The 20,845-nt window shown below is 64.1% G+C and overlaps 2 protein-coding genes across 4 annotated transcripts; both read left to right on the forward strand.

The window, feature by feature from the left end:
• The first annotated feature begins 873 nt into the window (after positions 1 to 873).
• NTRK1 (neurotrophic receptor tyrosine kinase 1) lies at positions 874 to 8,535 on the forward strand. Its single transcript, NM_205378.2, has 17 exons — positions 874 to 1,107; positions 2,427 to 2,501; positions 2,578 to 2,649; positions 3,126 to 3,194; positions 3,516 to 3,670; positions 3,767 to 3,912; positions 4,013 to 4,139; positions 4,243 to 4,572; positions 4,771 to 4,788; positions 4,938 to 4,996; positions 5,275 to 5,377; positions 5,680 to 5,826; positions 5,915 to 6,045; positions 6,109 to 6,281; positions 7,272 to 7,512; positions 7,668 to 7,826; positions 7,976 to 8,535. The coding sequence occupies exons 1-17, from the start codon at positions 926 to 928 to the stop codon at positions 8,159 to 8,161; spliced, it is 2,373 nt and encodes a 790-aa protein (NP_990709.2). The 5' UTR covers positions 874 to 925; the 3' UTR covers positions 8,162 to 8,535.
• A 2,986-nt stretch (positions 8,536 to 11,521) lies between these two features.
• Positions 11,522 to 20,733, forward strand: PEAR1 (platelet endothelial aggregation receptor 1). Of its 3 annotated transcripts, none has more exons than XM_040652509.2 (23): positions 11,522 to 11,989; positions 14,268 to 14,360; positions 14,438 to 14,542; positions 14,785 to 14,885; positions 14,960 to 15,052; positions 15,451 to 15,697; positions 15,771 to 15,885; positions 15,962 to 16,098; positions 16,445 to 16,657; positions 16,764 to 16,938; positions 17,306 to 17,426; positions 17,512 to 17,675; positions 17,823 to 17,925; positions 18,011 to 18,157; positions 18,250 to 18,378; positions 18,453 to 18,581; positions 18,718 to 18,846; positions 18,937 to 19,152; positions 19,218 to 19,324; positions 19,570 to 19,681; positions 19,797 to 19,865; positions 20,050 to 20,244; positions 20,352 to 20,733. In XM_040652509.2, exons 2-23 carry the CDS (start codon positions 14,269 to 14,271, stop codon positions 20,501 to 20,503), a joined length of 3,051 nt encoding a protein of 1,016 aa, XP_040508443.1. In that variant the 5' UTR covers positions 11,522 to 11,989; position 14,268; the 3' UTR covers positions 20,504 to 20,733. The 3 variants fall into 3 exon arrangements, 2 of the variants coding, with proteins under 2 accessions (XP_040508443.1, XP_015153920.3); XM_015298434.4 differs by having other exon boundaries at positions 11,522 to 11,977; XR_005841816.2 differs by lacking the exons at positions 20,050 to 20,244; positions 20,352 to 20,733 and having other exon boundaries at positions 11,522 to 11,977; positions 19,258 to 19,324; positions 19,797 to 19,826.
• The last annotated feature ends 112 nt before the right edge of the window (positions 20,734 to 20,845 follow it).

The raw sequence follows: 20,845 nt of genomic DNA on the forward strand, positions 1-20,845 counted from the left end.
TTCCACCGCCGTCCGCCGGTCCCATCTGCTTCCTGCGCATCCCGCTGCGGCTTTGCCCTGCGGTGCCTGAGCCGGGGGCGTTTCTGGGGAAAAAACGTCAAAGCAGAGGAATTCGCGAGGCGGTGGCGGTCTGACGGGGGACTCGGGCAGGGATGTCTGTCGGGGATGGGGGTCTCGCAGGTCTCTATTCTCCCCCATCCCAGTCCCTTGGTGCACAGAGCTGAGCACCAGGGGACGGATTCAGGCTGAGAATGTGCCAAACTCAGCGCACACATGAGCTCTACTGCTGTAACGCAGGGAGTGGGATGGGGCAGTGGGGGCAGATGGGGATCCGCCAGCTGTGCTCTGATCTCCCCCTCACAAGAGGGTCCCAAGCAGGTGAGACAGCTGGGGACAGGGCAGCTGTGCCACCAGCGTTCCCAGTTCTGCACCCCGATGTAAAGAGGGGGCTTGAGGGGGCTCAGTGCTGTGACATTTAGGGAGAGTGATGGGATAGCTGGGGGAGGGGATGCTCCTGATGGCCCTGAGTGCGGGGGGGTGAAGGCAGTGGGAGATGTCCTCCGCCCCTTGCAAATGGGGGCTCGGGAGCTGCTGGAGCGGGGCGCGGGCGGGGATGGTGCGGGCATTGCGGGCACAGCGAGAGCAGAGTGTGGGCAGGGTGCGGAGTGCGAGCATTGCATGCAGTGTGCGGGCAGAGTGCGGGCCGGGTCTCACTTCTCCCGCCCCACCTGCGGTCCGAGCTCCCATCCCGCACCCTCCCGGTGCCGCCGCACGGTGCGGGGCTGCGGGCAGGGTCGGGGCGGGGGAGCCGCTGGCCCCTCCCCAGGAGGCCGGACTGGGCGCCGCTTTTAACCCGCCGCGCTCGTGCGCTCCGGTGCGGCGGCGAAGTGCGAGGGCGGCGGTCCCGGAGCGGCCCCGGGTCGCGATGCTGCCCGCCTGGCTCCGGCTGTGCCTGGCTGCGCTGCTGCTGCCCCCGGGAGCCGCCGTTCCTCCCGCCTGCCCCGCGCACTGCCGCTGCCCCGCGTCCCACACGCTGCGATGCCGGGAGCCCCTCACCGTGAGCAGCCTCAGCGCCCTGCTGCTGGGAGCCCACCGCCCCACCGACGTGTGAGTGGGGACGGGCAGAGGGACCGCGATGAGATGGGGACGTGGGGGTGGAGTGATACGATGAGGAGATGGAGCAGGGATGGGGATGAGGACGGGACAGGATAGGGTACTGAGGGCAGGACAGGCTGATGAGGATGGAGGTGAGGAAGAGGATGGCAGTGGGCATCAGCAGGGCACGATGATGAGTGAGGGCGGTGGGGCTGGAGGATGTGGTGGTGGCACTGGGATAACGCTGGGCCACTGATGGGGCTGAGGAGCAGGGCTGCCTGGGGGGAGGGGGTTGTTGGGGTGCAAAGGTGGGGGGGATCCCTGCTGTGGACTCACAGGGAGTGAGGGAGGGACTGAGGACAGTTCTTTGCCCCCTCCCATGGGGTGCCAGTAGGGCTGGGGTGCAGCAGGGTCCACAGACAGGGAGTGCCCATGCTGCGGTGGGCAGTGATGGGGTGAAGAGGAGACTGGGCCCTTTGTCCCCACCGTGATGATGCTGTCCTGCTGCCCAAGGCTTGTGGGTTGGGAAGCCCCTATCCCTCTGGATCTGAGAGGGATCCTCTTCCCCAGCATGGGAAGAGCACAATCGTGCTGGCACTCAGCTGGGGCGCAGGAAGGGTTTGGGCACCCACATCACCTGGGTTGGGGCATCTCTCTTCCATTCCCCCCCTGCTGTGTGCTGGGATGAGGAGGGAGCCGGGGTGTGTGGTGACAATTTGGGTGCCACCAGGGTGGCTGTGCTCCTGGGTCCTCACCCTGCTGCACTGCTGCATTGCTGGGGCGGCTGCCGCACACCTCCCTGCCTCAGTTTCTCCGCATGCTGGGAGACGCTGCGCCACAGGCACTGCCAGCTCTTTGTTCACTGCCTGACAGGGTGGGGTGGATGACGATCCCCCAAGAGACCACCTGCCGTCCCTCTGTCAGGTCTCCCTCATCCTCGTCGTGGCCTGGGGCGGGGTGGGCGGAAAACCCCCCACTGGCTCCCAAAGGGGCTTTCCTTAGGAAAAGAAGCAGTGGGGGAACGGTCTGCTTCTCAGTGCCACTGTTGTATCACAGGGCACGGTGGGTGCAGGGAGAGATAGGGACACACGGAGGGGCTTTGGGGGAATGGGGCTGAGGCCGAGCCAACTCGCTCTCTGGGTGGGACTATGGGTTCTGAGTGGGAGCTCGGCTCTGGCCCCAGTGCACCAGCTCAGCCCAGGGGAAACTGAGGCTCAAAGGGGCAGCTTGGCTCTGGCCCTGTCCCCATCCTAGGGCTGCTCCCCCTGCTCTGGCAGTGGTGACCCCAGTGTGGGGGCCTGACCCCCGTCTGCTGCCCTGTTGCCTTCCAGCATCATCGAGAACCAAGCGCTGCTGACATCTCTGACCCGGGATGACACCAGGATGCTGTGGGACCTCAGGCACCTGTGAGCCCCCTGGGGTGGGATGGGGAGGATGGGGACAGGGTTCCCACTGCACGTGCTTAGCCCTTACCTCCCCCAGCACCATCTCCAACTCGGGGCTGCAATACATATCCGACGATGCTTTCCAGGACAACCACAGGCTGAGCCATGTGTGAGTACCCCCCTTCTAGGGCTTGGGTCCCCATCCCTGTGTATGTCCCCCCCCTCAGGGCACTCATCCCCGTGCAGGGTGGCTTTGTCCCCGCACTCAGGGAGGATCGATGCTGTCCCACTGCCCAGCAGCAAAACTCGATCCAGAGGGACCGCGTGGGGCTGTGCTGCTGAATGTGAAACCATCGATCGGGGCTGGAGCCCCCTGGGAGCTCTGTGCAGCGCAGCCCCATGCAGGAGGGGATGCTGGAGAGTGGGGGGGGGGGGGTTGTGGGGAGGGGGAACCTACCCCATGGATCATGGAGGTCCCTGGAAGGGGTGCCCAAAGGCTGGGCTGACAGCCAGCCTGGTGCATGTGCTTCTGCTTGGTCATGGTGTGACAGCTCCGTTCCCAGCATGTGACAGACCCCTGTGTGTGAGGATGATGCAGGATGAGGGGACTTGGGGAAGGGAGGCTGATGGGGTCTGTGCTCGCAGGAATCTCTCCTTCAATGCGTTGACCAGCCTGTCCTGGAAAACCTTCCAGCATCTGCCCCTGCAGGAGCTGTGAGTGCTGTGGGGAGGGGTCAGGGCGTGGGGCATGGCTGGGGATGTGGCTCTGGGGGATGTGGGAGCAGGGGCAGGGCTGGGAATGCACCCATGGCTGTGGCAGCGCTCATACAGACCTAGCTGCAGATGTGCAGCTCCGACAGCCCTGAGTGTGCACAGCAGGAATGGGAATAGGGACAGGGATGGGGACAGCACAGCACATACAGCAAGACACCTGCGCAGCATGCAGCCCCAGCTGCAGCCATCCACCCTGGGCATCCCAGGATTGGTGCAGCCGGGGATGCACTGCATGCAGCTCGTGTCCTCTCCCCATCTCAGCATCCTGGAAGGAAACCCCTTCAATTGCTCCTGTGGGATCCGCTGGCTGCAGCTGTGGCAGAACGGGAGCCGTGCTGAGCTGGGCAACCAGTCGCTGCTCTGCTGGGAGGGCAGCATGCTTGTTGCCCTGGACAGCCACCCCCTGCACGACTGTGGTATGTGGCAAAGGGAGATCCGACCCCAACAGGGTCCCAGCCCTGAGCCCACTGAGGGTGGGGACAGTGTGGGAAAAGCTCATCTCTCATTGGCAGAGCCCCCCACTGCCCGCATTGAGCACCCCGATGTGGTGCTGCGCCAAGGGGACAGCGTCAACCTCACCTGCCACATCTGGGGTGAGCCATCAGCCACCGGGGAGTGGGTGCTCCCTCACGTGGGATCAGAGCCATCTGTCACCAAGGCAAGGCTTGGGGCACGGCGGGGACCTTCCAGGCGCACCGTCCCCCTGCAGCATCCCCTCGGTACAGGATGTGCTCACCCCATCCCGGTGCTCCCTGCAGCTCTCGGAGTGGGAGCTTGTCCTGGAGATCAACAACATCTCCTCCAGCCTCAACCACAAGGATCTCACATGCCGGGCAGAGAATGCAGTGGGGCTGGCAGAGGACAGCGTGATGCTGAATGTCACCTGTAAGCTACCCATGGGATGTGGTGGTGGTGGGGCGAGGGGTGGCTTTGGGGTCGCATGTTTGGGGACGTATGTTTGGGACCACAGGCAGCTCTGTCCCCACAGTCCCGCCGGTGATCCTGCTCCTCTCTGAGGCCATCCCGCAGCACTTCTGGTGCATCCCCTTCTCGGTGGACAGCAACCCAACGCCCAGAATCCTTTGGCTCTTCAATGGCTCGATGCTGCCTGAGGGGCCCTACATCCACACACGCATTGTGGAGTATGAGCCCAACTCCACCGTACTGCACGGCTGCCTCCAGCTCAACCGCCCCACACACGTCAACAACGGCAACTACACCCTCGTGGTGCAGAACCCCCTGGGCAGAGCCACCCGCAGCATCCAGGGCCGCTTCATGGATAACCCTTTCAGCTTCAGCCCCGAGGAGCCCATCCCCGGTGCGTCACAGTGGGGCTGAAGGAGATGTGCTGCCCCGGTCCTGACACTGGGGCACCAAACCCTCTGTTCCCACCCTGCCCAAAGGTTCTGTGCCCCCACGTGCCTCAGTTTCCCCAAGGAGTGGGAAGGAGACGTGGGACTCTCTCATGGGGGGGAGGTGGTTAACGTGTGCTCTCTCCCTTTTCCATGCTGCACAGTGTCCATATCTCCACTGGGTGAGTGCTGGGGCACGCCGCTCCCCCTGCTCTGACCCCCCCCCCAGCTGTGGTGACTGGGGCTTGCCCCATGATGAGGATGCAGTGATTGTGCAGGAGTGAGGATGCGACCCCACCCCACGCCCACCCTATGCCCTCTCCCCACACAGGCACAAGGAACAGCTCTCTGGAGGGTCCTGTGGAGACAGCGGACGAGCACACATTTGGGGTGAGGGCTCGGCTGGGATGGAGTGCTCTGTGATTTGGGGTAGGGGACACAAGGACACCTATGGGAAAGCAGAGCAGTCCTTAAAGTGAAGGCAAACCGGAGGCAAGGCGAGGTGGGATGGGATAGGATGAAGGCAGCCTCCTGCCCCCCCCCCCCCGTGCCTCAGTTTCCCCCACTAGATTTGCGACCACCTGCAGTGCCAGGGCTGGGAGAAGGGTGCTGTCCTTGGCTTTGCACCAGGACCCCAACCCCATCCCCACCATTCCTTCTGTCCCCAGGTCTCCGTGGCCGTGGCTTTGGCTGTCTTCGCCTCCCTCTTCCTCTCTGTCATGCTCATTGCGCTCAACAAGTGCGGGCACCGCTCCAAGTTCGGCATTAACCGTGAGTCCCCTCTTCCTGCACCGGGTGGGGGCACAGCCGTGGGGCAACGGTCCCCATGGGTCCCCATTGCCTGGCACCCCCTGGGGCACTGGGTGGCGGTGGGGCCCCGCCGGGGCCAGGCAGTGCGGGCAGCAGCTGCTAATTCACTCCTGGAATGGATTCAGCCTGCAAATGGGTTTGATCGCGCTGGCTTCCCCCGGGGCTGGGGGGGGGGGGGGATGCTCGGCAGCACCTGGCACTACTGCACAGAGCACCCCTCACCCCTCTGTGATGGCCCCGTCCGTGTGCCCCCGTCCCTGCAGGATCAGCCGTGCTGGCCCAGGAGGATGACCTGGCCATGTCACTGCACTTCATGAACCTGGGCAGCAGCCCCGTGTCCTCCACAGAGAGCAAGCTGGACGGGCTGAAGAGCAACTTCATCGAGAACCCGCAGTACTTCTGCAACGCCTGTAAGGCTGGGGGAGGGCAGCATCCCCCACTGCTCCCCAGTGTCCTCCTGGGGCGGGGGCTCGGGGCTGATGGGTGCGGGTCCCCCAGGTGTGCACCACGTGCAGCGCCGCGACATTGTGCTCAAGTGGGAGCTGGGAGAGGGCGCCTTTGGGAAGGTCTTCCTGGCCGAGTGTTCCCACCTCCTCCCGGAGCAGGAGAAGACATTGGTGGCTGTGAAGGTGAGGGGTTGGGGATGGGGGTCCTGGGCTGGTTGGTGCCCGGTTAATGCCGCGTGCCCGCAGGCGCTGAAGGAGGTGACGGAGAGCGCGCGGCTCGACTTCCAGCGGGAAGCAGAGCTGCTGACGGTGCTGCAGCACGAACACATCGTCAAGTTCTACGGCGTGTGCACCGAGGGTGAGCCCCTCATCATGGTCTTCGAGTACATGAAGCATGGAGACCTCAACCGCTTCCTCAGGTGGGCCCGGCCCCGCGCCCCCTCCCCGCTCCATCAGCGCAGCTCAGACAGCCGCTCTGCGCTCGCTGCTAATGCAGCCCTCCTTGCAATATTGATTAGATTAGCTGTCTGAGAGGCTTAAATAGAGAGAGATTGGCCATCAGCTGGAATAAGCAGAGACTTTTCGATTGGCCCCCCAGGTATTGCTGATAGACGGGGGGGCTGCCAGAGGCATCGCTTTAGTGGCCACGCGATGAGCTCTGAGACGTGGCTTTTATGATTATTGTTATGGGACTTGGCATTAATGGTTCTGCCGAGCAGAGCCCCCTGCTCCCGGCCCGGCCTCCCTGGCCCGGCTGTCAGCAGTGCTGGGCATCAAAGCAGCGTGCAGCCCCCGGCCCGCTCGCACCCTGGCTCTGTGCACGCCTGCTGCTTTCACACCTCCTGGCACCCAGTGATGCACAACCCTCCCAGCTCAGCACTGCTGATGTGTGCACAGCATTCCCAGCACGTGCATGCATGGGATTCCTTGCTGTGGGTGCTCTCATGTGTGCACTAGCCCTGTATGCATGCGTGTGTGTGTGTGAGCATGCTCCCTCTGCACGTGTGCACTCTTATGCCTCGTTTCCCCTGCATGTATACACATGCATGTTGATCTGTGTGTTCTTCAGCAGGCGTGCACACTCATGCATGGCTTTCCTTGGCATGGCTGCACACTCTCCCAGCATGCACACAGCCCGCTCTGTCCTGGGCTTACACACGTGTGCACACACATGTATACATTCTTGTGGGCATGCACACACACATGCACTCCCCTCCCCACCATGCGTGTACACACACGTACTGCACCTTGCATGGCTGCACACATGCATGCATATACTTTCCCTGCGTGCACACACGTTTCCCAGCATATGTGCAAACACACGCACAGCGCTCCCAGGCACAAATGCACACGCCTGCACCCCTTTTCCCTGCACACTTACACACACTGAGCACCCTCTGCCCTCCCAGGTCCCACGGGCCAGATGCCAAGATCCTGGACCAAGGGCAGGGGCAGCCCTGCGGGCAGCTGACACTGAGCCACATGCTGCAGATCGCCACGCAGATCGCCTCAGGGATGGTTTACCTGGCATCCCTGCACTTCGTGCACCGTGACCTGGCCACACGCAACTGCCTGGTGGGCCACGACCTGGTGGTGAAGATTGGGGACTTCGGCATGTCCCGTGATATCTACAGCACCGACTACTACCGGGTGAGCTCCGCACCCTCCCTGCCTCAAATTGCCACTTCATCCGCTGCCCCTTCCCCAGCCCCATCTGTATTTAATGGTGCTGCCGAGCGCTCGGCAGGGGTTTGGGAAGGGGAAGGCAGGGGGGGGGTCCACGCTGATGGTTCTGCTCTGTGCAGGTGGGCGGTCGGACCATGCTGCCCATCCGCTGGATGCCCCCTGAGAGCATCCTGTACCGCAAGTTCACCACTGAGAGTGACATCTGGAGCTTCGGCGTGGTGCTGTGGGAGATCTTCACCTATGGGAAGCAGCCCTGGTACCAACTCTCCAACACTGAGGTGGGCTCAATGTGGGGTCTGTGTGTCGGCTGAGCATGGAGCTGGGCTTGGCACCATGTCCGCATGTGGGATGGGGGAAAGCGAGGGACCGCCATGCTCGGTGGGGTCTGGGTGGGGGCTGTGGGCTCCATGTCCCCCTGCTCCCACAGGCCATCGAGTGCATCACGCAGGGCCGGGAGCTGGAGCGGCCCCGCACGTGTCCCTCCGAGGTGTATGATATCATGCAGAGCTGCTGGCAGAGAGAGCCGCAGCAGCGCCAGCGCATCCAGGACATCCACAGCCGCCTGCAGGCCCTGGTCAAGACCCCTCCCATCTACCTGGACATCCTGGGCTGAGAGGGAACCCCATCATCCTCAAGCTGGCCGGAGCGCTCTGGCACCGCTCTCTCTGTTCCCCTACCCTGGACTGATGCCCTGACGCTGGAGAGGTCTTAAACCCTGTTTGTCACAGCGAGCCTCCTGGGGGGCTGTAGGGCTGGAGCTGTGCCCGTGGGGGGGCTGTGGCTGTGGCATTTCCCCACTGTGGGTTTGTCCCTGGAGGGAGACAACCGGGACCCCCAGCCCCACGGGGATCACTTGGCTGCTCAGTGCCATGGCTGCTCCATCCCTCCCCATCCCAGTGCCCAGCTGTGTGGATGCCCCGCGTGCTCTCCCACTCTGCGGTGATCCTGGTTGGTAATAAAATTCTCCACCTCTCTGCTGCGCTGCCAGCTGGCTGCCCATGGAGTGACTGCTGGGTGCCAGGGAGAGGGAGGTGCTCTGAGGAGAAAGAAGGGCTTTTTGGGGGCAGGGGAAGGGGAGCAGAGGGGACGTGGTGGCATGGGGAAGGCTCGTCCCCCTTGGGTGAGGTGTGGGTTGGCGGTGCTGCGGGATGGGTTTGGGTTAGGAGAGGAGTAAAGATGTGCAAAGCCAACGTGCAGGTGAGGGGGATGCTGTCCCCAGCCCAGAGAGGGACATGGGGACACTTCAGGGACCTTCTGGCTGGCCTGTGCACAGCGGGGAGGTCCCTGTGCCAGAGGTGTGGGGTGGGGGGACCCTTTGAGCACAAAGGGATGAAGAAGCCAAACCCTCAAACAAAGGGCAAAGCCCTCCCTTCCCCACGCACCGTCACCGGAGCCATGGGGTTATCAAATGCCCTGTAGCGTCCACTTAATCATCCTTCCCAGGGCTCTCCGGCCGCCTTGGTAATGTTTGAGACCTGGATCTGACTGTAATGGAGCAGAATTGATTTCATCTGGCTAATTAGGCAGCGCAGGCTGGGCCCTGGCAGCTCCTTTGTTACCCACAGTGACCTGAGATAAGGAGAAGGAAGAGGAGACCTGGGGAAACTGAGGCACAGTGCATCGCTGTGCCATGGAGCAGTGCTGTGCCACAGTGCCTTGCTGGGGTGCTGTACTGTGCTGGATGGCTGGGGCAGCACGCAACACAGCAGGAGCAGTAGGAAGCCAGAGCCATCCCCAGCATCCCTGGCACGTAACCCAGCCCTTGCAATGCCCTCCCTGCAGAGGGCACAGCTCTGGCTGCCAGCCCAGGGGTGGGATGTGTTGGCCAACAAAATGGGTGGCACCCAATGCCAACCCTGAATGAATGGGGAAACTGAGGCAATGAGCCTCGGGGCTGCCATGCAGGGATGCAAACAGCTGCTTTGCAGTGGGGCTGTGGCTCCTGTCCCCTTGTTCAGCCCCAGAGCTCTGCTGGAACTTGGTGGGGGGGGGGGGGGGCAAGTGGTGCCCCACATGCAGCCCTCATTCATGAGGTGGTGGCAGTGTCCCCACTCATGCATGACCAGAGGAGAGTGCCCTCCTTCCTTGGGGTTCTCTAATCTCTGCCTGCGCTGATTTATGGGCTTTTCCCTCTTATCTAATTTGAGGAAGGAACAAGATTACAACTGTGAGCTTTTCCAGCACCGCGCTGCAAATTGCCTCTTCGGTCAATACTGTTCCTGCAGAGGGGAAGCGGCGGCCACGCGCTGTCCAAGCACTGGAAAAGAACCGAACTGCCCCAATAAGGAGCTGAGCATGGCACTATGGGAGCACCACGTGCATGGGGGGGACCTGGTGTGGGTTTCCCCAAGGCTGTGCCTCGGTTTCCCTGCGAGGCGGAGAAGGAAGGGTTAAGCCCCGCTCCCAGAAGCGTGCAGCTCTGATTGATTTATCCCCACCCCACAGTTTCTCCATTTCAGCTGCTCCGAGGGGAGCAGTAATGGACTCTGGCAATGAGGTAATTAACGGCTCTGCTCCTTGGAAAAGTTCCTTTCTTAGCAGCACAGCAGCCGAGCTGGGGACAGGGCTCTGCCGGGGTCCCAGACCTCATCCTGCATTCAATGGGGCTGCAAAGGGATTTTTCATGGTGTGGCCTCACCCTACCTGGAGTCGGGGTACCTCTGGTGCTGCTCATAGAGCTGGCTCTGCTCCCACCTCAGACAGAGCTGCAGTGCCAGGGATGCCCTTGTGGGGTACCCCACAGGGATGGGGCAGGAAGAGGCCCCAGGGGCTGCTTGGTTGCAGGGACTGCGTGTGGGATCACCCAGTTGGGGGTTTCCCACTTTGGGGGGACCATGTGGTGGTGGTGACGGATGTGGGGCTGCAGCTGCATCCCGGCGCCGTGGGTCCTGGGGCGGATGAGCACCGACCGGACCCTGTGTGTCTCCTAAGTGCACGTGTGGGCCCGGTTCCCCCCGACCGTGAGGTCTCAGGGGGGCTGCAGAGGCATCTCGACACTAATGAGGCGCAGCTGAAGTGCTGCTGAAGTGTCCCAGAGCAGCATTTCCCGGTGACCACAGGGATGCCTTATTTAAGAGCAGCAGAGGGGGGTCAGTTCTGCCCGGTTCCCAGCTCCGGTGTCCCCATTCTGGTCCCATTGTCCCCAACTTGCAACCTTTGTGCCCTCATCCTCAGTGCTCTGCTCCAGGTGGAGCCATTTGGGGCAGCCCCCGTGGCTGCGGGTGGGCTGCATCCTAATGGAGCCCGAGTGGGCGCGGGGGGGTTGGGGAGGAGGAGGGAAGCAACAAAGCCACGCTGGGACGTGAAAATCGTTATGAGTGATTAGAGCTATTACTGTAACGAGGAGAGGCAATTAATGGCGTCTTGACATCAGTTGAGGCCAGCTAATGTACGCACTTGCTGGGAGAGGGGAGAGGCCGGGTATGGGGAGGGGGCAATGCTTGGGGCTGAGCGTGGGGACCCCAGCAAAGGGCTGCTGTGTAGGGATGGGATGTGGGTGGGGAGCCCAGGTTGCAGGGTGATACATGGGCAGAGAGCATGGGATGTTGGGGGGGCCGAGGGGGAGTTGTGTGATGGGGTATCCCGTGATGTAGAAATGACGTGTGGCTGGGATGCAGGCGCATGCCTGGGGTGCAGGGATGCAGCATGGCTAAGAGAGCCAAAATTTGGGATGCCCAAGAAGGGAAAATGCATGTCTGGGGTACCGGGGCAGTGCACGGCTTGGGAACCCACACTGATGGGTGATGCATGGCCTGGATCCCAAGGTGATGCATGCTGAGGATGCCAGCACAACGTGTGCCCGCGCTGCAGGGCTGAGGCACTGCCGGGAATAGAATCCCAGGGCGTGGGGATGACGTTCGGCGAGGATCCTGGGCTGCAAAGATGCCGCAACACGGGGATGCTGCGTGGCCGGGATGAGACCGCAACGCGCTCCGGTACCGCGCCGAGGCGCGCTCTGCTCCCAGCCCGGCTCTGCTCGCAGCCGCCGCCAGATGCTGCTGTTCGGCCGGGGGACGCCGCTGCTCGCAGACCCCGAAGCTCGACCCGACCGGACCCGATCCGACCGCACCGCGGGGATCTCCCGGGTCCGCCCGGGATGCGGAGCCGCTCCCGCCCCGCTCCGCAAAGCCACCGGGACCGGACCTACACGGGGTGTCCCCACGGCGCCGCTTCGGGCCCCGGTGATGTTTTTGTTCCAAACCTGTTGGTTTCTGGCCAGCAAAGTTAAAAAAAAAAAAAAGTGCTTTTTTTTTCGGTTTTTTTTTTTTTTCCCCTTTTCCGTAGTTGTCTCTGAGTCCAAACTTCCTGACAGCGGCTCCGGGCCCTCCCTCTGCTTCCGACGGCCGCGCTGAGCCTCCACCGCGCAGAGTTCGGACAGCACCGGCCCCGTCACGTCCTATCCGATCCCGGCCCGGCCCGGCCCGGCCAGGTGAGGGTCCCGGTGAGCGCGGCCCGGGGGTTGGAGTCCGACTGGGGCGGCCAAAGGGGGTCCTGGTCCCGTGGGGGGGCTCTGGGGTGCCCTAGGGACGGTGGTGTGGGAATGGCAGGGGGAGTGTGGGATGGAGCGGTAGCGCTGCGGTGACCCCGGAGCTGACACTGACCCTAAACGGACTCAGTCCCCATCCCCGCAGTGTCCCCAGCCCTGTCCCCGTCCCTGCAGCGTCCCCACGATGCTCACAGCCCTGAAGGAAACACGTCAGCCCGCGGGGTAGGAAACACCAGGGCAGAGATAGTGGCTGCGTGACCCTTCCCGGGCTCTGTGTCTCCAGTGGGGACGGCGCAGGAGCCCCATCCCTGTCCTCAGCCCCATCTTCCCACGCTGCACAATGTGGGGCTGCGGGTTCCAGCGCCTGCGGGCAGTGCTCTCCGACCTGTGTCACACAGGGAGGAAAAAGACAAGGAGCTCGTTGGGGGGGAGGGGGGAGGAGGGGTGAGGATAATCGTCCCCACCCCTTGGGGATTTCCCCTCCCTTCCTCCTGCCTGGTTCAAAGCAGGAGGATGTGGGTCACTGGGATGCGACCACCCCAGGGTGAGGGCGATGTGGGGCTGAGGCACGTCGGTGCCACCCTGTCGCTGTCCCCAGATGGGATTGGAGCTCCCAAGGATGGGGACACACCATTCCCTGCTCCGGAGAGGGTCTGTTGGGGGTCCATGCGGCAGTACAGGAGCAGCTCCTGGGGGTCTCTGTGGTGCCCCCAGGACAATGCTGGGTATCCCGGCCCCCACATCCCAATGAGCACCAGATGGGGCCGTGTTTTGATGACTCCTCGCTTTTCCTGCCAGCATCTCTGAGCGGTTCCTGTTGTTCTCAGCAGCTCTGGGGCCCCGGCCCCCCTCAGCGCGTGGGTTTGCTGGAGTGGGGATGGGGCCGTGGGGAGGACTCAGGGGTCCCGAACTGGGGAGGAGAGCTTTAGGGCGGGAGGCTGAGAAGCGGGTGAGCAATTATTCACCCTGGAAACGGCCGCTGGGACCTGAAGGGAAATGGGGGAAACTCTCTGACTAAACACTTTTTCCAGCAGAAAAAAATGGCACCGCTTTGGGACAAGGAAGGGTTGCTCTGGTGGGGTCACCCCCCACCTCTCACTGTGCTGTTGTACGGAGGCAGAACAGTACCATAGGGAGGAGAAGAAGAAGGAGGAGGAGGAGGAGGGTGGCATTGGGGGTGGCACCTCGGAGTGTCCCCAGGCATCGAGGAAACAGCCGTGAATCCACGAATCCAGCTGCGAGGGGCAGGAAACCTCTGCTTCCTCCTGCAGCACATGTGTGCATACCGGAGAGCTGCAGCCATCCCCCAAAAACATAGGGCTGCGTGCTCGGGACACGCTGTGCTGCTCAGGGACACTGGGATGGGGTCCTGGTGCCAAATAGGGATGGCTCATGGGTCCCCGCCATCCTCTCCCGCTGGGTCTTGCAGAAGCCCCAATGCACCCTGAAATGCTGCAGTGCGTGGCCCCGTTTGGAGCTGGCTGTGCTCCCAGCGCCCGTCCTGCGCTCGGTTGAGCAAGAGCCCGGCGGATCCAGGAAACGCGGCGGCAAATAAATACTAAAAGCATTGAAACGGGGCCATGCAGGGAGGCTGCCAGGGCCTGGGGGTTAACTCCTTCCCATCCCCACGTCCCTGAGATGGGGCTGCGGATCCGAAGGGCAGGGAGATGCCAGGATGCATTCCCTGCTGTCCCCCAGCGCCCCACGTTCGGTCCTGGGACAGTTCAGCCCGGTGGCCCCGGTGCAAAGTGATGTCAACCAATGCCCTGCATCCAGCACTGGGGATGGGTCAGCCCGATGTCCCCAGCTTCCCCTCATTGCTCCATATCCATCCCCAGGGACAGATCACCCCGGTGCCATCCAGTGCCCCAATCCATGGGCTGCCCCCAGTGCTGTGCGAGAGGAGCCATTCCCAGGATGGGGTCTTTGGAGCCCACCTCAGGAGCAGCTGTACAGTAGGGCTGAGTGATACCCAGGCAGGGGGAGATGCACAGCGCCGTGGGGCAGGATGGGCGCAGCTCCATGGCCTCAGCACTTCTATCTGTCTGTGGGGCCCACACAGCACCGCGGCCACCCGTGTGGCTGTGCCTCAGTTTCCCTTTGGCAGCCAGGCTGGGTTGGAGCCGTTCCCCGGCACGCAGGAATGCAGACCCAGCCCTGCGGGAAGGCCGGGGGTGGTGGGTGGGGAATGGAAGAGCAGTGTGTGTGAGTCTGGCTTGGTGCTTCCATGCAGGATGGTGCTGAGGACTGTGGCACTGGCACTGCATGCCTGCCTCCTGGCTGCCCTCCACCCCAGCGACCCCAACGTCTGCAGCTACTGGGAGAGGTAGGAGCTGTGCTGGGGGCACTGGGATGGGGTCACCTATGGGACCACCCACCACCCCATGCCCTCTCCCCCAACAGTTTTACAGTAGCAGTGAAGGAGTCATACGCCAAACCCCACATTGTGACCTCCACCGAGCCCTGCACTGGGACACCAGGATTGCCACAGTCCTGCCCGCAGCAAAGGTGAGAATTGAGCCAAGATCCCAGCAAAGTCCCCCCCCCCAACCCACCCCACTGCACAGAGCATCCTGGTGCCCAGCGCAATGCCCCCCTGCCCTGCCGTAGGGCTGTCCCATGGCCAATGGAGTGATGTCCCATACAGCTAATGGGGGCTGACCCATTGGGTGGCGCCCCATGAATGAGGGGGGAGCTCACATAGGGGTGTCCTCCCCCACCTCACCCTCACGGCTCTGTTTTTGGCACAGGGTCGTGTACCGCACGGAGTACCGACAGGCGGTGCGCACCGACTACCGCCGGCGCTACCAGTGCTGCCTGGGCTACTATGAGAGCAGGGACGCCTGCGTCCGTGAGTGGGGTCGGTGGGGGGCGAGGGGGGGTCCTGGGCTGTCCACTGCTCACCTTCCAGCTGTGTGCCTGCAGCGCGCTGCACCCAGGAGTGCGTCCACGGGCGGTGCGTGGCCCCCGAGCGTTGCCAGTGTGAGCCGGGCTGGAGGGGACACGACTGCTCCAGCGGTGAGTGGGGAGGGGACAGAGGGACCCCCGGGTTGGGGGGATGGAGTGGGGCTGTGAGGTTTCGTGGGGGTCTGTGGTGAGATGTTCTGGGGGTGAACAGGGAATGAGATGAGATTGGGATGGGGTTGGAGTTAGGGAGGGGATGTGGGCATTGATAGGGATGCTGCAATGAGATGTCCTGGGGGTGAACAGGGAAAGGGAAAGGAATGAGAGGAGATGAGGGTGGGGTCAGAGTTGGGGATGGGATGGGGACAGCGATGGGGATGGATGGAGCTGGGGATGGAAGTGGGCTGGGGATGGGCTGGAGATGGGCTTGGGATGCAGGTGGTGATGGAGATGAAGATAGGGATGTGACTGGGACTGGGCCCTGGGACACAGCGGTGTTCTCACTTGCACAGCGTGTGATGAGCGTTTGTGGGGCAAGAACTGCGAGCACCACTGTGACTGCCACCACGGGGCCCCCTGCAATCCCCTGAGTGGGGTCTGTGCCTGCCCCCCTGGCTTCACCCCCCCACTGTGCCACCAGCCCTGCCCGCCCGGCTCCTACGGCCCCGACTGCCGCCTGCACTGCCCATGCCACCACGGGGCCCCCTGCAACGCCTCCACTGGTGCCTGCCTCTGCCCCCCAGGACTTGCTGGCCCACTGTAAGTGAGGGTCCCTCTACGGGTGCCCGAAGGAGAGGGGGTCCTGTCTGCTCACTGCTCGCTTTCCCCGCAGCTGTGAGGTGCTGTGCCCCGAGGGGACACCGTGCGGCACCCACTGCCCCTGCCAGAATGGGGGTATCTGCCACCCCCCCGGCTCCAGCACCTGCGTCTGCCCCCATGGATGGATGGTAGGTGGGACGTGACCCCTCCTCTCCATGGTGTGGGGTTCCCTCTGGCCCTACTGACTGCACCACTCTGTGGCAGGGGGACATCTGCTCCATACCGTGCCCCCCCGGGCGCTTCGGCCCCAGCTGCCAGGGGGAGTGCCGCTGCCACAACGGGGGTCGCTGTGATCCCCTGGGGGGGCAGTGCCGGTGTGCGCCCGGCTTCACCGGAGAGCAGTGAGTGGGGATGGGGCACGGGAGGCAGGGGGCTGGGGGAGATGGGGAGTGGGGCATGGGGAGGTGGGGGAATGAGGAATGGGGGGCATGGAGTGGAGGCACCAGGGGGGTGGGGACACGGGTGACATGGGGATGGGGCACCCAGGGGGATGGAGTGGCAGCAGCAGATGCAGAGGGTACACAGGGATGGGGTACACAGGGGATGGGGTCGCCAAGCCCTGACGCTGCTGGAGTGGAACCTGGATGCAGCCTGGCATGCAACGAGCTTCACGGTCTCAGCTTGGGTCAGGGAGGGAGGCTCTGGGTGCCACCCTGGGGCCGTGTCACCCTCTGTGTCCCCGTACAGGTGCCGGGAGAGGTGCCCGGTGGGGAGGTACGGGCAGGACTGCCAGGAGAGCTGTGACTGTGCCAACGGGGGACAGTGCTTCCACGTGGATGGTGCGTGCCTGTGCGAGGCTGGCTTTCAGGGCAGCCGCTGCGAGGAGCCCCGCTGTCTTCCCGGCCTCTACGGCATCCAGTGTCAGAGCCGCTGCCTCTGTCACCCCCAGCACAGCCAGAGGTAGGCGATATACCCTCCCTTTGTGCCCCGCATCATTCGCAGAGCCCTCTCCCGGTGCACCCAGCGCCTGGACTGCAAGCTCTGGGTGCTGAGTGGGTGCCCCCAGCTGCCACCCGCTGCTCGGCGAGTGCTCATGTCGTCCCGGCTGGGCCGGGCTCTTCTGCAACGAGAGCTGCCCCCCCGGCTCCTTCGGGGCTGGCTGCCTGCAGCTCTGCCTCTGCCTCAACGGGGGCACCTGCGATGGGACCACCGGGCGCTGCCACTGCCCTCCTGGTTACACGGTGAGTCCTCGAGCTGCCCCCACTGCAGGGATATGGGGAGGGCACAGGGAGCAGTGGTGGGGGACATGGGTGTCAGGAGATCCTTGGGGAGGACACCCTCAGGGCACCTTCCCGATGGCTTTGGGGTCTGGTTATCCCTGGAGGCAGTTTGGGGTCCAGGCATCCTTGGGGGAGGGCTCAGCACGGAGAGTCCACGTAGCATCGAGGTGGGTCCCCTGGGAGGTCACGATTTTGGGGTGACCCCTCTGCTTCCAGCATCACTGTGCAAAGGGAGGGAGGGGGGGCTGGTTTGTGGCCTCCCAGCCCTGCGTGTAGGGAGATGCTGCTGTCTCGTAGTCCCCCTGCATTCTTAACCCCCTACCCCCAGGATGAGCACTGCTCCTCCCTGTGCCCCTCGGACACCTTTGGGGTGAACTGCTCAGAGCACTGCTCCTGCCAGCACGGCGTTGCCTGCTCCCCCATCGACGGCTCCTGCATCTGCAAGGAAGGTGGGCATGCAACAAGGGGGTTGGGGACAGCGGGGGTGACGCGTGGCCGTCCCCGTGCCCACCCCACCATCCTCTCGCTCCGCAGGCTGGCACGGACCTGACTGCTCCACACCGTGTCCTGATGGTACCTGGGGCCCTGGCTGCAATCAGAGCTGCGACTGCGCCCACGGGGCCACCTGCAGTGCCCAGAGTGGGGTCTGCAGCTGCACCCCGGGATGGCACGGCCCCCGCTGCCACCAATCCTGCCCGGTGAGTGTCCCCCCCACAGCACCGCAACGCGGTGTCACCGTCACCAGCACCGCCATCCCCAGCGTCACCATCCTCAGTGCCACCATGCCTGGCACCACCTTCCCCAGTGCCACCCTCCCCAATGCTGACCTCATCCCTGAACCCCAGAATGGGACATTTGGTGCCGGCTGCGGGCAGCGCTGCGAGTGTGACCACGCAGATGGCTGTGACCCCATCACTGGAGAGTGCCACTGCCTGCCTGGGTGGACAGGTGAGGGAGCCAGGGTGGGGATACCTGCTGTGCCTCACTGCTCTTGCCCCTACCCCCTGTCCCTCACTGCTCTTGCTGCCCATAGGGCTGCAGTGCAAGCAGAGCTGCCCGCAGGGCTCCTGGGGCCGAGGCTGCCGCCAGCTCTGCGTGTGCCGCAACGGAGCGTCGTGCTCTCCTGAGGATGGATCATGCACCTGCACCCCAGGCTTCCGTGGCCCCACCTGCCAGCGCCGTGAGTGCCCCACTGGGGGGTTCTCCCCACCCCTCAAACCCCACGGGGCTGAGGCTGGGTGCGCTCAGCTCATGGCAGCCCCGTGCCCGCAGAGTGCCCTCCCGGCCGCTACGGAAAGAGGTGTGCACTGAGCTGCTCCTGTGCCAATGGCTCCTCCTGCCACCACGCCACCGGTGCCTGCCTCTGTGCTGCGGGCTGGAGCGGCCCCCACTGCTCCCAGCGTGAGTATGGGGACACAGGGACGGGGATGGGGGCTGGTGCCAGGGGGCTGATCATCCCCTGACCCCACCACCAGCCTGCACACCCGGCTCCTGGGGGGATGCCTGCTCCCAACGCTGCCAGTGTCACCAGAGGGGGACGTGTGACCCGGTCGAGGGGACGTGCCACTGCCCTGCGGGATGGACAGGAAGCAGCTGTGAAGAAGGTGGGGACCCCCACCCCTCAGCTGCAGCTCTGTGCACTCCCAGGGTGCAGCATGGGTGTCCTGGCGGAGTGATTTGGGGCTGCTGTCTGGGCAGTATGGAGCTATATGGAGCCACTCACCCTCTGTACCCCCGCAGAGTGCCCCCCCGGGACTTTTGGATTGCAGTGTGAGCAGCTATGCCGCTGTCCCCACAATGCCACCTGCCACCCTGTGAGCGGGACGTGCCCGTGTGCCCCGGGCAGGAGCGGGCCCCACTGTGAGGCTGGTGAGTAGGCACAGGGAAGGCTGGGGGCGAGATGGGGACGGCCAGTTCCCCACCTCTCCTAAGGACCGTCCCCGTCCCTTACATCTACAGGGAACCCCGACCAGCCCTACACCATCGTGCCAGCCCCCCCGTTGGCCTACAGCACGCTGGGGATGGTGGTCAGCCTGGTGGCCCTGGTGGCTCTGCTGGTGGCCGTGGTGGCTGTGGCACTGTGCTACCGCCACCGGCAGAAGGGAAAGGAGAACAGACACCTGGCCGTGGCGTACACAGCAGGACGGACGGACACCTCTGAGTACGTGGTGCCAGGTGAGCGGCACACTGCGACGCGGCTCCGGGCACCCCTGGCACCAGGGCTGACGTCTGTCCCCCAGATGTGCCACCGAACCACACGCACTACTACTCCAACCCCAGCTACCACACGCTGTCCCAGTGCACATTGCCTGCCCACAGCAGCCAGGACAGAGCCAGCTCCCTAAAGGTACGGCACAGCACGGCGGCATGGCACAGCGTGGCACAGCACGATGCCGTGCCACGTCGTGGTGCATCATGGTGCATGCCGGTGCAGAGTGGCACAGCTTTGCACAGTGCACAGAGGCACAGGGCACCATGTTTCACCGTGCTGCACGACAACAGAACGGTGCAGCAAGGCGTTGCGCTGTGCACCACAGCACGGCACCACTGCTGGGAGCCCTGCGGCTACGCTGCCTCTTGTTTTGGCTGCAGGTCCCCACCTCCCAGCCCTTCCATGGCGCAGAGAGGCCTTATGGCCCTGAAGGCAATGCCACCCTTCCCCCTGACTGGAAGCATCTGGGGGCACCACCACAGGAAGCCAGGGGTAAGAGGGGGCAGCTCCTGGGAAGGTGGCAGCCCTGCATTTGGGGGAGCACTTTGGGAGGTGGAGAGGACCAACGGGACCCCTTCCCCTGGCTCTCACGGTGTTTGGTTTCCAGGCGGGGGGCAGATGGACCGGAGCTACAGCTACAGCTACAGCTGCAGCATGGGGAAGTACTACGGCACGGGTACCAATGGGACTGGGAATGGGGAGGGGGTGGGGATGGGATGGAGTGGGGATGGGATGGAGAGGGGATGGGATGGAGAGGGGATGGGATGGAGAGGGGAAGGTGGTTGGGACCTGAATAGGACCCACGTGGGCATGGCCGCTCTCTCTATAGTGGTGATGGGGACCCCTCTGCCTCCCCACAGAACACCCCCAGGAGGGGCTGAGGGCCAGCGGCAGCTCTCTGGCCAGTGAGAACCCCTACGCCACCATCAAGGATGTGCCATCGCCGCTGGCCAAGGCCTCCGAGGGCAGCTACATGGAAATGAAGTCCCCGGTGCAGCGAGAGATGTCCTACGCAGAGATTGGGCTCCTGGAGGAGCCCGACGGTAACGAGGAAGGTACGCCCGGGGGATGGTGGAGGTATGAGGGGGTGGCATCGTGGTGGAGGCTCAGCCCTGCGGGCAGGAGGCTCCCATCTCCCACTGTCCTCCTCTGCTCCCTACAGAGAGCAGCCCGGGGGGGGCGGAGGACACAGCGGCAGCCCGGGACGTTCGCAGCCACTACGACTCGCCCAAGAACAGCCACATCCCGAGTCACTACGACGTGCCCCCCGTCCGCCACCCGCCGTCCCCCCCGCTCCGCAGGAAGGATCGCTGAGGACCCCCCCCCATACCATCACCCCTCCCCTCCCCACCCTCACATCGCGACACGTGGACGGGAAACGCCGCTCTGCAGCGGGGACACCGCGAGACGGCAGCGGGCAACCCGGGGTCCGCGCGGGACCGGACTCCCATCCCGCCCCCCCCGGCGTGGGTCCGTCCCTGTCGCCGCCGCCGTCCCGCAGCCCTCGGGGCACCGCTGTCAATAAAGCCGGGTTGGCTGTGGGAGCGGCGTCCTCAGGAGTTGTGTCCGTGGGGGGAGGGCAGCGGTGAGGGGGCGGCGATGGGCGCACAGCAGCCCCACCGGGACGGCAGCGCGGCCCGAGAGCGGCGCGGACAG

The sequence above is a fragment of the Gallus gallus genome, chromosome 25, assembly GCF_016699485.2.
Source record: "Gallus gallus isolate bGalGal1 chromosome 25, bGalGal1.mat.broiler.GRCg7b, whole genome shotgun sequence".
NCBI classification, from domain to species: domain Eukaryota; kingdom Metazoa; phylum Chordata; class Aves; order Galliformes; family Phasianidae; genus Gallus; species Gallus gallus.

Coding starts and splice junctions, on each gene's coding strand:
- NTRK1 (NM_205378.2), top strand. CDS start 926: ATGCTGCCCGCCTGGCTCCGGCTGTGCCTGGCTGCGCTGCTGCTGCCC. Junction 3,195..3,515: donor CATCTGCCCCTGCAGGAGCT/GTGAGTGCTGTG, acceptor TCCCCATCTCAG/CATCCTGGAAGGAAACCCCT. Junction 3,913..4,012: donor CAGAGCCATCTGTCACCAAG/GCAAGGCTTGGG, acceptor TGCTCCCTGCAG/CTCTCGGAGTGGGAGCTTGT.
- PEAR1 (XM_040652509.2), top strand. CDS start 14,269: ATGGTGCTGAGGACTGTGGCACTGGCACTGCATGCCTGCCTCCTGGCT. Junction 14,886..14,959: donor GAGCAGGGACGCCTGCGTCC/GTGAGTGGGGTC, acceptor GTGTGCCTGCAG/CGCGCTGCACCCAGGAGTGC. Junction 20,245..20,351: donor GCCCGACGGTAACGAGGAAG/GTACGCCCGGGG, acceptor TGCTCCCTACAG/AGAGCAGCCCGGGGGGGGCG.